At 43.8% G+C, this 15,326-nt stretch overlaps 1 protein-coding gene across 1 annotated transcript in view; it reads right to left on the bottom strand.

Annotated features, from left to right (window-relative positions):
* Positions 1-10,374: 10,374 nt before the first annotated feature.
* The window catches only part of CASD1 (CAS1 domain sialic acid O acetyltransferase 1), a 76,139-nt gene continuing 71,187 nt past the window's right edge, over positions 10,375-15,326 (bottom strand). Inside the window, exon 19 of the mRNA XM_088459615.1 lies at positions 10,375-12,999. Coding sequence (XP_088315741.1) covers positions 12,745-12,999 — 255 coding nt within the window. The 3' untranslated portion in view covers positions 10,375-12,744. The remainder of the gene's footprint in view (positions 13,000-15,326) is intronic.

Below are 15,326 nucleotides of genomic sequence, written 5' to 3'. Positions count from 1 at the left end.
CCAGCGGGGACGAATTAATACTCTGTGAGGATGAGGATGTACACACTGAAGAGGGTGAGGAATCGGTGGATGAGGAGGATGAGGATGACATCTTGCCTCCGTAGAGCCAGTTTGTGCAGGGACAGATTAATTGCCAGCTTGTTTTGTGGGGGCCCAAACGAACCAATCATTTCAGCCACAGTTGTGTGGCAGACCCTGGCGCTGAAATGATTGGTTAGTTAAAGTGTGCATGTCCTGTTTATACAACATAAGGGTGGGTGGGAGGGAGGGCCCAAGGACAATTCCATCTTGCACTTCTTTTTTTTCTTTGCATTATGTACAGTTTGGGGCCTAGTTTTTCAAACTGCCATCCTGTCTGCCACTGCAGTGTCACTCCTAGATGGGTCACGTGTTTGTGCCGCCCACTCGTGTCGCTTAGCATAGTCATCCAGCTACCTCGGTGCAACCTTTTGGACATAAAAACACTATTGTGAGGTGTGAGGTGTTCAGAATAGACTGGAAATGAGTGGAAATTAAGGTTATTGAGGTTAATAATAGCATAGGAGCAGAAAAACCTACAAATTCTGTGATTTTAGCTGTTTTTAAAAAAAATACAGATCCAAAACACAAAACCCAGAACCCAAAACACGGAAGGGTGGTTTTGGCAAAACCAATCCAGATCCAAAACACGAAAAGTGGCCGGTGCACACCCCTAATATATATATATATACACACAGACACACACAAGAATACATTTGAAGGTATTAGGCAAACTACCAAACTAAGGAAAGATTTTAAAACTCAGGTGGATTATAACTAAATGCTATTCTCTTAGAAACATTTGCAACACATGTATGAACTTTATTTATCCTTCAGTGGATATAGGGCCTGATTCAGAGCCACTCGTAAGCGGCCGCTCGTTCGCTCCGAGCGATGTTTGCCCAACTGCGCATGCGTACGGATCTTTATACGCATGCGCGAACCAGTCAGTGCGGCCGAAATTCATGTGCTCGCAAAATAGCGAATGCCTGATAATTTGAGTGACAGAAAGAGGCGTTTGTGGGTGGCAACAGGGGAAGGTGCTTTAAAACGGGGAGTGGAGATCCGATCGCAGGCGTGCTTAAAGGTCAAAACGGGCGTTTTATGGGTGTGCATAATTAAAACTGCAGCGTCATTGACCACGTCACTGGGTTTTTTTTAAGCCAGAACTGCTCGCAAAATTGTGGTAGCAAAAACCAACCACAAGAATAGCGAGCAGTTCATACGCTGGTCAATGTACTCGATTAATCTAATAAATAGCGGACATGACGTAGGATGCGAGCGGCCAGGGGGCGTAGTTTCCCAAAAAACGACCGCAAGTCTTGTTCGCTCGTTCAGACCTAGAGGCGTGAACAGACCGCAAAGAGCGAACGGTTCATTTGAATAGCCACCCCTATTTTCAGGACGAGCGAGCGCTAATTGCGTCCGGCTCTGAATCAGGCCCATAGATAGCAGTATACAGGAAAAGTTACCATCAAAGGATTTTCCGACAACAGAACTTTTATATACTAAAAGTTAGGAACATTGACAAGTGTCGATGGGACTACAAACTGACAGTGGTGTAAAGTACTTACCCCGTATTAAACAAGTTGAGGACTTGCAATGTATCAACTACTTTAGGACCACAGGTGTTACAGTAAAATATGACTTGTATTTCCACTATATACATATAAGTTATTCATTTATATACAAGGATTGATTGTTACTCTGTTCAGTTAAATTTTACCACTCATGTTGTAATTGGGTTATGTGATTACATAATGTCTATAACAAGATGTTATTATTTGCGAGTGTCAGTTGTGAGCTTAAGTAAAATTATAAGCATGCAGTGATATAGTTTAAGCAAGAGTTTATTCTCATTTGTGTTTTTCCAAGTAGGCCCGGTCTACTACCAATACTTGGGTGGAGGCACTGAATAGTAATAAGATGTACACCACTTAACATGAGTTTAAGAGAGGGTAAAAAAGATTACATAGGAGTTAGTAACCTGGTGTCCCTTAGAGGGTAAAGGGGTGTTATACCAGACAACTGCCAAGCAGGGGCGTTTCTAGAGAGGAGGGGGTCCGTGTGCAGTCTCCGACATGGGCCCCCCTACTCTCCGCCCGGCGGCCAGCAGCGCACTGAACTGTGTGCGGCCAGCGCCGGAGTTAGAGACTCTGGGCACTAGAGTGTGCCCAGAGTCTATAGTGTCTACACAGGTCACTGCAAAAATGGCCTTGGTGGCCATTTTCCCCTGTACTGTGCATGCGCAGACATCGGGAAAATGGCCGCCACGGCCATTTTCCAGTTGTTTTACAGCGCCGGACGCCTGCGCTGACGTGGGACTCCGGAGAGGTAAGTCATATTATGGGTGCAGGGTGTGCGGTGCTGGGCCCTCCTGGACCCAGGGGCCCGTGTTCCCCGCCCACCCTGCACCCATTATAGATACGCCCCTGATGCCAGGGTGCAAACTGCTGCAGATTGAGAAAACTCTGGGAGCTGAGATGCGTGGCGTATCAGCCACACATACATGTGTTCTCAATCAGCCCCAGAGTGTACTATGAGCAAAACAGCAGCAAGGTACAGTACCGCTTGTGTGTGCCCTGCACATAAAATGGCTGCCACTGATGATGGAATGTGACCAGCCCAAAAATCGCCTCAGGACATGGTGGAAAAAAAGCCTCGCCGCAAAGGGGTTTAATGTTTTTATAAATGTCTGACTACACAATTACTGTGAACTAAAATCAAAGTGGTTAGATAATTCAGCTACTAGAACTTATTATTTCACAGCCCTCCATTATGAGCTTTATATTATACCCCTTTTACACCAGAGCTAAAACCTGGGTTATTGCAGGGTTAACCCGAGTAGCTCCTTGGTGTAAAAGGGGCCAGGGTTGGATTCCCAGGTCGAGAGACCTCGGTAATCCAACCCAGGTAACTTGCAGGGTTTTACATGGGAACAACCTGTGAAACCTGCATTGTAAACGGGTACCCCAGGTCGTTTGACCCGGGTCCCGTTTACAGCATGAGGACTTCCGGTTTCTCGGCGTTTGAAGAGGTCATCTCCAAGCGCCGGGAGAAGTGTTCCACTGCACCCGTGTGCAGTGTGAACGTCGCCGATCCGGGAATAATCCGGATTGGCGCAGGAGTACAAAAGAAATGTCCTGGGTCTGACCCGTTTTAGAACGGTGTTCCAAATCTTGGGTCAGACCCAGGATTTAGGTGTAAAAGCAGTTTTAGGGGTCTATTTACTCAGCTTTGTTAGGAGATAAAGTGAACGGAGATAAGGTGCCAGCCAATCAGCTCCTGTCATTTTTCAAACACAGCTTGTGACATGACAGTTAGGAGCTGATTGGCTGGTACCTTATCACCATTCACTTTGGGCCATATTCAATTGCCGGCGAAAAGTCCTGGACTTTTCGCATGCCCGAGTTTTCGCCATCATCGCTAGTTTTGGCTCCGGAAGTATCATGCTCGTCACCGCAATTCGCCCTATTCAATTGCAAAGGACGCGAGAACGTGTCCAGGCAAAACTGTAATCGGCGAAAAGTCCTGTCAGATTTGGGCAAATCACCCTGACAGCCCCCAAAAGATGCACTGACATGGGGGATCACTATGGATACCCCCAAATAGCCCTGCTGAAGGTATTTCGGGTTCTTAAATGCTCTAAGTTTGTGCTATTTTGCGTCTTTGCACAAGTGGTGAAGAATAGCATTTAGCAGGTTTTTTTTGCAAAAATAAGTAGTCCCAGCAAATTTGGGATACATGAAAATGGGTGCTAGCATTGTTAAAAATCGCTAAAGTGCGTTTTTGAAAAACGTAAAATACGCACCTTCAGCCTGCACCTGCAATAAAAAAAAAAAAGCATGGGGCATACCTGGAGTCGATTTCGCTAGTTTTTAATTTTGTCCCCCAACTTTGTTTTTGACCCCAAAACGAAAGTAATTTTTTGGGGTGTTCTAAAGTATTTTGAAACTTTTTTTTAAGCAGTTTACCTTTGGGGACTGTCTCAAGGCTGCAGGGGTGTTCCCGAAACTTTGCACCCCAAACCCCCAATTTTGCACTTTTTACATCTCCTTTCAGAGGCGAATCTTTCCCGCTGGTTACAAGGCGCAGACTTTTCGCACCGGCGAAAAGTCTTTGGAATTGAATATGGGAAAAAGTTCTCGCCTGGCGAAATGACGTCACCTGCGACAACTTTTTGCCGATCTCAGCTTTTCGCCTGGGCAATTGTATACGGCGCTTTATTTCCTAACAAAGCTTAGTAAATAGACCACATAGGGGTCAATCCTAGTAGGTGTGAATTTTCACTTCGAATTCGCATAGTGAATTGATTTTGCAATCCAATTAGCAACTCGGCCTGAATCAGTCAGACTGAATTCGCAAGTATCCACTCGCACCTCCCTGAGGGTGAGAGATGGAAAGGAAAATCTTTATTTGAATGTTAAAATGTCGGGACACTGTGCTGAACCCCTTGGACACTTCCCCTAATGACCAAATAGGCATTTGGAGGTTGCTAATTAGCTTAATTAGTCCAATAATTACATGTAATTTCTTGGAGGTAAAAAACAAAAATGTCCTCAAATTACCCCAAAATCAACTTTTTCGTTAGTTTAGGCACCCCTAATTTAATTACAATATTTTTTTTAGTTGAAAAATAATTTTTATATTTTTTTTCCATTTTTCAAGGCACCCTCAAAGTACCCCCAAATCACCCTTTTTCCTAGTTTTTTTTTGCATTTTTCGTTTAATTCGTTTGAGATTCTTGCATTTAAAAAAAAAAAAAAAAAAAGCACAAATCAGCCATTTGACACCATTTCAAAACCTACAGTAACTTCCTAATGGCCACAAACAGCCATCTTTACGGTCCTGCTAATGAAATTATCCATTTTGGGGGGTCCAGGATGGTCTCCCCACATTTTCATGCATTTCTCGCAAATCTCATTTGGCAGTTAATTCGCTCCCCTCCGCTGTGAGTAGTGCGAATAGGCATTTTTTTATTGGATCGGAGAATTCTCGGGAACCGCCCGTACACACAACACGTTGAACGTATGAACATCCATCATCTGCAGATCACTCAATCTGCAGATATATCTGTAAGGTGTGTACCCAGTATTAGACATTGGACTGAACTTGGTCTACTCAGACAGAACCCTGTTTAGCAATAATTTCCTGATCAACAGCACCTGACCTCACTATCCGTCCTGGGGATTCTCACTGCTTTAGGCATCACATTCAGTGAACGCCTCCTGTCTGTATCCAATACACGCAGGGGTCTATTTACTAAGCAGTGTTAGGAGACAAAGTGAAATGAGAAGGTACCAGCCAATCAGCTCCTAACTGCCACGTCACAAGCTGTGTTTGAAAAATGACAGTTGGGAGCTGATTGGCTGCCACCTTAACTCCTTTCACTTAAATAGACCCCACAGTCCTCTAGCTCTAAATGGCCTTCCTTCCTTCCTTGGAGACAGATAAAGTGGAGAAGAGAACAGTTTAGCTGCATACACACACAACGATTTTTTTGAACGATTATCGTTAAACGATATCGTTTAAAAAAATCGTTCACTTTCTGAGTCAAACGATGACTGAACTACAAACGTTAACGTGCATGAACGATAATCATTCAAGACTTGTCAACTCAACGATTTTCAGTAAGTTAATATGCAAAAATAGTTCGTAGTTCAAAAAAATCGTTCATTACACTTTAAAAAATCTGGCAGATAATCGTTCATAAAATCGTTGGTAACAAAATCGTGTGTGTATGCAGCTTTTGGTGATAAACTGAAACGTTGAAAACTACCACGTTTTCCTGCTTATAATTCATGTACCGGAGTTCCGCACCTTTGAGGTCTTACACATTGTGTATATATATATATATTACACACAGTTCAGAGAAGGTGCGGCACTCACGGGTAGCATATACGAGCACAAATAGTCTTTAACGTTTCAGTTTTTTATAACTGTCTTCAGAATTAGAAAAAACTGAAACGTTAAAGACTATTTGTGCTCATATATGCTACCCGTGAGTGCCGCACCTTCTCTGAACTGTACTTACAATCTGCCGTGGAGGCACCTGGTAAAGTCATATTGTTGTACTCTGAGAGCCAGTCCTATTGCCATATATATATATATATATAAATAAATGTTTTTTTTAATTCCCAAGGCTAATTGCTTATACTCAGGCCCGCTGAGAGCCGCGGCGGGCCCGGGTAATAGGGGGGCATGGCTTAATCGCGGGAGACATGGCCACGCCCCCTTCTCGGAAAAAAAAAGCTTTGCATCGCCGCGCGCTGGGGAGGGGGGCGCTCTGGGCCCCCTCAGCCCTGCTCAAAGCCAGGGGTGGCGCGATCAGTGTGATCGCTCCCCTGCACAGGCATAGGACACTGCTGTGGCTGCCACTCAGCAGCCATGAGCAGTCTCCACTGCAGCTCAGCACATGCTGTGTGCTGGGCTGCTGTGAGGGAGGGGGAGCAGCGCCAGACCCGGGCCCCCGCCGGAAGCCCGGGCTCTGGTAATCTGTACACGCTCCCCCCCCCCTCTCGGCGCCCCTGCTTATACTAATTATTGCTATACAACAGATGTACTCACTTGGAGCTCATTGGCTATGTGTGGGGAAGGGGGGGGGGGTTAGGGTTAGGCACTTGGGGTGGAGGTTAGTAAATAGAAAAAATACTCACCTGTCGGGATCTTCACTGCTGGGCTTCCGCTGTCGGGAAATCATACTGATTCCATAATGTGTGTGTTGGAGATTCATTTCCACTTATGTGAACATTACAGAGTATCGGTATTCAGTGATGCAAAGGGAAACAATTTGGAACAGAAAGTCCCCATATCATGCACATTTGTCCTCTGTATAAATTGGGATCTTTTTGTACTAGTCTGATTGCATTAAATTAGAGGAATGTGATGTATGTCACAGAGGTCATTTAATTAGTGATATATATTGCTTATTAGTGTGTTTTTCACGTTTTAAATGGTTGAACTGCAGTTTATTTGTATGTTTACATATACTTAAATAAATTTTAAACTAACAGCCTGGGAATTTGGGCCTGATTCAGAGCCGGACGCTATTTGTGCTCGCTAGTTTAGGAAAAGGGGCCGGCTATTTAAATTGAGCGCTCGCTCTTTGCGGTCTGTTGACGCCTCTAGGTCTGAGCGAGCGAACGAAACATTCGCTCGCTATTTTGTAAAGACGCCCCCTGGGCGTTCGCATTCTACGTCATCTCCGCTATTTATTAGATTAATCGAGTACACCGAAAGGCGTCTGAACTGCTCGCAGTGCTTGTGGTTGGATTTTCCTACCGCAATCATGCGAACAGTTCAGGCTAAGAGACAACCAAGTGACGTGGCCGATGACGCTGCTTTGTTAATTATGCACACCCTTAAAACGCCCGTTTTGACCGTTTGGCACGCCTGCATTCTGATCTCCACTCCCCGTTTTCAAGCACCTTCCCCTGTTACCACCCACAAACGCCTCATCCTGTCACTCAAATTAGCAGGCACTCGCTATTTTGCGAACACACATTTTCTGACCGCACTGACTGGTTGGCGCATGCGCATTATGACCCATACGCATGTGCAGATGTGCGAGCATCACTTGGAGCGAACGAGCGACCGCTTACGAGCGGCTCTGACTCAGGCCCTTTGTGTGTAGATACTGTACCAGCGCAGACACAGTTTTCTCTATTTATTAAATGACAGAAGCTGATTGGTTGACTCTCTTTCCAAGGCTTGATACACCTCCTCTCAAGTATTGTAATCAGTGGAGGTTCCTATGGAAAAGACAAAGGGGAAGATATATCAAGCCTGCAGTAGAGGACAGTTGGAGAAGTTGTCCATGGCAACCAAAAGAGATTCTACCAATCATTTTATAGTGTACTTGATATTTAATAGCTAGAAGCCGATTGGTTCTTCACTTGTCCTCTTTAGAAGTTTTGATACCTCCCCTAAATTTATCTACAGATGTGTCCTCACTCACCTTTGCTGCAGTTGCGCCAAACAGCCCTTCTCGGTACGCCTGGTCCCGTGAGTCTCTGCTGTCGCCGGTCAACTTTTTTTTTAGCCGACAACACAACTAAAGCCAGTATTCAATTAGTTTCACACCCGCGATACTTTTTCGCATGCCAGACTTTGCCGACATCGCATATTTTAGCTGTGGAAACTTATTACGCGCGCCTCCGCTATTCGCCGCATTCAATTCCAAAATATGCGAAAACGGAACCAGGCAAATGCAAACCCGGCGAAAAGTGCTATCAGATTTGGGGAAATCAGCCTGACACCCCCTAAAAGATGCACTAACATTGGGGATCAAGGTACATGCCCCCGAATAGCCCTAATAAAGCTATTTGGGGTACTTAAGGTGTATCAATTTCTTCTAATTAGCGTCTATGCAGTAGTGGTGAAGAATAGCATTAGGCAGTTTTTTTTGGGTGAAAATAAGTAGTCCTGTCAAATTTGGGGTACTAGAAAATGGGTGCTAGTATGTTTTAAAGTCGATAAAGTAAAGGTTTAAAAAAAACAAAAAAAACAAGCACCTGCAAACAAAAAAAACCCACCTCCCCGCTACTTATAGACCCCCCCTAAAGTCTATTTCACTACCTTTTAAGTTTGTACCCCCACTTTGTACTACTTTTTCAGTCTCTTTTGGGGGTGTTCCTATATTTATTTTAGGGATTTTTTGATGCAGTTATCCTTTTGGGGGGTTCCTAGGGTGCAGAGTGGTTCCCCCACCTTTGCACCCCAAAATAACAATTTGCACTTTTCACCACCTATTCGAGGCAAAACTTTTTCTCCAATTACATTGCGTTTTCGCATACGCGAAAAGCGGATGGAATTGAATACGGCGCTACTTTTCCGGCAGGTGAAAAGTCGCAAACGGCGAAACTTTTTTGCGGATCTCGACTTTTCGCATCTAATTGAATACGGGCCTAAGTCGCAATGTGTTGTGACTAGGAAGCACCAGGAGACTGTGCTGATTAATTGGATCTGTGACACTTTTATATCTGTGCGCGACTGAGTCTCTCAATCAGCATGCGAAGTGCTAAGATGCAGCGGCCACAGCTTTTTTCCACGCCAAGTTCCGTTTACAGACTCAGGTGCGCACAGAATCCTGGTGCTTCCTAGTCGCATCACACTGCGACTTAGGGGCATCATTTAGCGGTGAACACAGGCGTTTGCCATCAGCGGCAAAATCGGCCATTTATCGCCAAAATACAGGCGAAATCGGCTGTTTTTCGCCAAAAAATTTGCTCCATCTCAAACCAGGAGAAAACAAAATGCAAAATCTCTATTTTTACATAAAAATGTGGGGATTTCTTCCAGAACCCTTTGGATACACTAATGATAAATTACCTCAAACTTTTTCCATAAGTTGCGCACTATGGTGGCAAATTTTGGGTAAAAAAATAAAACCGTTGAAAATAGTTTTAACGTATTGGGTCGGATTTTTTGGGAGGCGGTATGGATGCATCATGTGTTTTAAACATTGAACGCGGTCGCAGCATGCATTTTAATGGTTTTTAAAATTAAATTTTTACGACACGAAAATATACTTGCACCCATTTTAGCGTATCCCCCAATTTACGTGGAACAGTAATTTCTTGGAGAATAAATTGGTTTCTAATCATTTTCAACGGGTTTTTGTTTTTTGCCCCCAAAATTTGAGCGGTCGTTTTTTCACTAAAGTACACAATTAACGTTTTTTGGGGGGTATCATTTATCATTAGGGGGGGTGTCCAAAGGGTTCTGAAAAAAATCCCCACATTTTTAGGCAAAAATAGGGATTTTGCATGGTTTTTTTTTCCTGGTCTGAGATGGAGAAAACTCTTCACCTGTTTGTTTTGGCGATGATATCGGCAGAAAAAAAAAATCTGATGATATCGCCGGCGCTAATTTAACCCAGCCCTTAGACGCATATTCTGCAAATACACCTGGCCCTAGCAGAGTTGCATGATATGCCTTACTCACGCCAGGCATATCATGCTCCATGGTGTATTGAGGCTAAGGCGTCTATTTACTAAGCAGTGTTAGGGGAAGTGAAAAGTGATAAGGTGCCAGTCAATCAGCTCCCAACTGTCATCTCACAGGCTGTTTGAAAAATGACAGTTGGGAGCTGATTGGCTGGCACCTTATCACTTTTCACTTCTCCTAACACTGCTTAGTAAATAGACCCCTAGATGCAAAGACACATCTGTACATGTGGTGAATTAAGTGACTAACTCCTTTGCTGTCCCTAAATTATTTGTTAGTGTAGTGTTCTTATTTTATCCAGCCTCACAGATATTACTAAAAACATTTCTCACCCGCAACGCGATTTGCGGTATACAATTCTTTGGGAGATAATGCAGTTTTCACCTTTAAAATAATTTGAAACCAAACAACGGAATAATATTTATTTACCCATCATTTACTCAGCCAGATACTTAGTATACACTTCATAACATAAGTAAAGAATAACACCAATCAAAAAGACCTTTATCAGGATGTAAACACATGCACGCATGTATAAATAACATAAAGTAACATAATAAACAACACTTAAAACTTCACAAAAGTTCATTCAAAAACAGTCGAGACCCCCAATGACTTATTATTGCAAAAATAAACAAAACACACACACACACACACTCTGTCCTCAGCATCTTCACATCGTAGCTGCGAGTTTCAGCTGCCCCAAGTGACTTACTTCCGGGCTTGGCAAATGTAATATATGATTTGTACAACTGTGTTACAATGTCACTGTTACATCATGTTCGGCAAACAAAATTAACTGGAGCATGAAAACATTCTTCATTAATATTCTTATTAATTAGTGGTTCTTCCTTTAGTATCACTGAAGTATAATAAAACATGCCTCCCAAAAATGGAACAGTTCACCTGCTACATCAAATATTATTTTCCAACTTGCAGACACATCTGCTGAATTAAAGCGGTTTAGGACAAGCTGCACCCTCACACCCACCCGCACTTGCCGCCTGGACCTCCCATCCTGGATCAGTAACATTTAGGAACACAATTTGCACTTGAATAATTCTAGGCAAACATCACTTTTGTCACAAGTCTGCGTGTAGAAGAAGTGTTGGGCAGGTGTATACAGTGTATCAGGGGACCTGCCAAACCCCCTGAAGGTATAGGATATAACCTGACATGCAAAATAATTCTTTAATGTGTAGCTGCTCTTGTGTGTTTTATATTTGGGGTGGGGTGGGGTGGGGGGTAATCTAGATCCACTTAAATGAGGGAGCTAAAAACAGTCAGCTTTTGGTCTCGGCTGATACAGTAACAGGACAAAGGCAAAAGTCACTGACAGTAAACCTATGCTTATGTGCTAGTTTTCTACTGGCTGCTTTTGCATTCCAGGTCTGCAAATCAGGACGTTTTCCGCTTCAGCTTGATTCAGCCAGACCATGCACCCAGGCTGTGAGAGAATTAGGGGGGAGGGGGGGGGAGTACAATATTTGTGTAAGGGGGAAAAAAAAAAGTGAGTGTTTCAACATAAAATAATAATAATAAAAAAAAAAAAAGTCTTTAAAAATATATACACCTAACATATCTAGTTCCTGCGTAACCTGTGCAAAGCATTGAAATCACATTCATACACATTCACACCAATACACTTTAACACACAGAACAAAGAAAAAAAATCTAACTCATAAGCAATGCCCAAGGAATAAAGGATTCCAGATTATCACCATATACTACCTATCTTCACTAGCCAAAATTAAAGGAGAACCAACAAAAAAGTAATTTTTTAAAGTGTATAAATTAAATAAACATTTTTTTTTATAGTTTTTTTTTTTATTTTTTAGAAAAACATTCATAGTGTAGGCAGCCGATATGTGGTCTGAAACGATTCTCATAAAACAGTGCCCATCTACTTCTGTCAAGGATCTATATCCATCACTGAGGCATGGGGCACTGTGTGCCTCGTGCCTTATTGATGTCAGGTTCCTAGCGAATAGATACCCTGCATAGACGTACAAACCATACGATGGCTGCCTACGCCGCGTGCAAATACCAGGTACACGCCAAGTACTGATACTTCTCCCCGCTTAGTATATTAGTAGCTCTGGAGAGTACACACTCACTGACTAAATTGCTTTCACAACCAGCAGTTGAAACAGCGCCACCTGCAGTTTACTAAATGTGCTGAAAACAAACAAAAATCATACTAAAAGGGGAGGAGCATCATCAGAAATCCGTAGATGTAATAAATAGCTCTGCCTTTTATTATGAAATAAATTACCAAGTTCGTCCTATTTAATTTTACACAACCCATTTAAAAATAACATGCTGTTGCTGGCTTTCCTTTAACGATTGCACATTCAGTACCCCACACGCTTTATCTCACTCTTCAGCATAAACCCAGCGCTCTCGCACAACGTATAGATCTGCTTCACAGCTTGAGTGGTCAGTGATGATTTGCAAGCGCTCTCTCTCCAAGTTTTAGGATAACAAAAGAGTCGGAGACGTCCATGCGCCGCGCCTCGGCGTGCAGCTCCACTACAGACAAACAAAAAGAGCGAAAACGGAAGTCAATTTTTCTTTTTAGAAATTTGCCGCCTTGTGCGGTGTTGTTCCCGGGCGCCATTGTGGCGGCATCTACATCTTGATTCATTTTGCTTTCTAGAGATTGTTTTCAAGAAGACACAACGGCAGCGTCCGCTGAAGCTCGGCGGCCTCGGGCGCGGTAGGTAGACAATGTTCCTGCGGTGTCAGACGTCGTACCAGGTGTTACATGAGGTCCTGCTACTGCTGCAGCCCAGATAAGAACAGAAGCAGGAAAGTGAAGCTGGCGATGCCCATGATGCTCTTTATAAGCGCTGAGCGGTCCTTGGGAACTAAGATCTGCGCCAGGTCATTAGTGATGTGAGAGATTTCATGTGCCACGCACACAAATATGAAAGTGCTAATTATTATGTTGAGCATCGGGTTTCCGGGTATGAGAACCAGTATCCCCTTCGTGTCGGCCGCCAACCATATGTGATACTGGCAGATGAATAGCTGGAAGGAAAAAATACGATGTTACTAGAACGTCCTTTCCCATATTAGTATTTACGGATATTCATAGAGTATAATTTATATTTGTTGTTTACCTTTATACAAATGATCAAAGTAGTAAAAATACATTTTGTACCAAAATACTCCAGGCTTCACATTTAAATGACATGGATGAGAACTAAACTGAAGCACAAACCATAGACAGCAAATAAAACAGGACAATCTATAAAACCACCAAGGTGTGCTGTAATCACATAAAATTACTAGGCGGCGAGTGTGGGCTTTTATACAAGTCACAGAACTCCAGGGTGTTATATACTTATATCCCAGAGTAAATATTTCATATACCTGAATTTCGCAGGAGGAGTACACTATTCCTCATAATACCACACACTGGTGGAGATGTATCAATTCTTGGAGAGAGATAAAGTGTGGAGAGATGAAGGACCAACCAATCAGCTTCTGTTATTTTACAGGCTGTGTTTGAAAAATGACAGTTACGCCGGGTAGACACGAGACGATGTCTAGTGTGCCCGAAATCTTTAGTGATGGGACCACGGCACTAGCAAGTGCATAAACACTTGTTGATGCCGGCAGCGAGGGGGCGACGGCTGGGGTCATGCTGCATTCGGCAACATAGTCCTCACCAACGATATCCGCCGTCGGACCTGCATGTAGGGCCGACGGATGATGTCGTTGACGACATGCGGGAGCGCCCATGGTCAGCAACATAGCATGTCTGTGTGCCTGATATGCCTATGCGCGCCCATGTTGCATTTTGGCGGAGAAGTACATTCATGGGCGCACTCCAAGCAACGGCATACCATATTTCACAGGCACAGAACTGCAACATGTAATGAACACAATTCCCAATCATTCTCATGATTAATGTAAGTCAAGGGGTTTGGTATGAATGTTAAGACAATCAAAATGTCAATTTGAAGCACTAATGCCGACCTGTTAGTAATGATATTTAGAGCAAATTAACGGTGTCGTCTTTACAATTTCAAAGATGACAGTAAAGCATAACTCTTATTTTCTTCTTCGGGTTCCATAGGGTCCACAAAAATTACCTTGGGGAAGTCCCAAAGCAGTTCCCTTAAGGGTGGGGACGCTCCTGTTTAGCAGAAAGGAGAATCCAATGCCCAAAGGTAGCATCCTGAGAGGCAAAAGTATCAAATGCGTAAAATTTAAGAAAAGTGTGGACGGAAGACTACGTGGATGCCTGGCACAATTGTTCAGCAGAGACACCACGACGAAACGTACACAATTGTCCCACAGATCGAGTAGAATGTGCTGTCACTGTGTTTGCAACAGCTTGTGTGTAAGCCTGAGAAATCATCATACGACGCCATCTAGCCAGAGTCTGTTTGTCAGCTGGCCAACCTCGCTTATGACCGCCATACAACACAAAAAGAGAATCCGATTTCCTAATGGAGTTGGTGCGATCCACCTAGATATGTAGGGCCCGCACCACATCCAGAGAAACTTCACCTACCATGAGGTCTGAAGGCTGGAACCACAATTTCTTAATTTGCATGAAAACGGGATACTACCTTAGGAAGGTAACCCGCCCTGGTACGAAGAACAGCTCTATCCTGATGAAAAATCAAAAGGGAGAGTGACAAGAAAGGGCTGCCAAATCAGAGACCCTGCGGGCAGAGGAGTTAGCAAGAAGAAAAACCATCTTCACTGTCAACCACTTAAGGTCTACTGATTTCAGGGGTTCAAATGGGGGAGCCTGTAGAGCCATGAGAACCAAAGACAAATCCCACGGAGCTACCGGAGGGACAAAAGGAGGCTGAACCCTCAGAACACCCTGAATAAATGTCCTAACATCCTTCACTGAAACCAACCTGAGAGTGCAGATGCCTGAAGTCTCAGGGTGGCCAGGCAGAGACCCAGGTCTAACCCAGCCTGGAGAAAAGCAAGCAAGCACTCTTGAGACCCTAAAAACTTCAGGATCATATTTTCTATGCCCCATCCGCAGAGGCTGGCATCGGTAGTGAGGAGCACCCAATCTGGAATCCAGAAGGGGCGATCCCTGTTCAGATGAAACATCTGCAACCACCATGAGAGGGAACGCTGAACCTCTGGGGAAAGATGGATCGTCTGTGATTTTATTAACTGGTACTCCACGTTCCAACAGGAGAGGATCAGCTTTTGCAGTGGTCTGGAGTGAAACTGAGTATATTCCACCAAGTCGAAGGTGGACACCATGGACCCCAGAATCTGCATCGCTGAGTGGATAGACACCGTCTGATTGCAGAGAAATTGAAAGGCCACAATCTTGTCTCCTAGCAGAAATATCCTTTGTGCCAGAGAATCCA

This window comes from Taudactylus pleione, unplaced genomic scaffold (assembly GCF_031769625.1).
Source record: "Taudactylus pleione unplaced genomic scaffold, aTauple2 ptg000916l, whole genome shotgun sequence".
NCBI classification, from domain to species: Eukaryota; Metazoa; Chordata; class Amphibia; order Anura; family Myobatrachidae; genus Taudactylus; species Taudactylus pleione.
The sequence above is the reverse complement of the archived record's forward strand: the minus strand, read 5'-3'. Positions and strand labels throughout refer to the sequence as shown.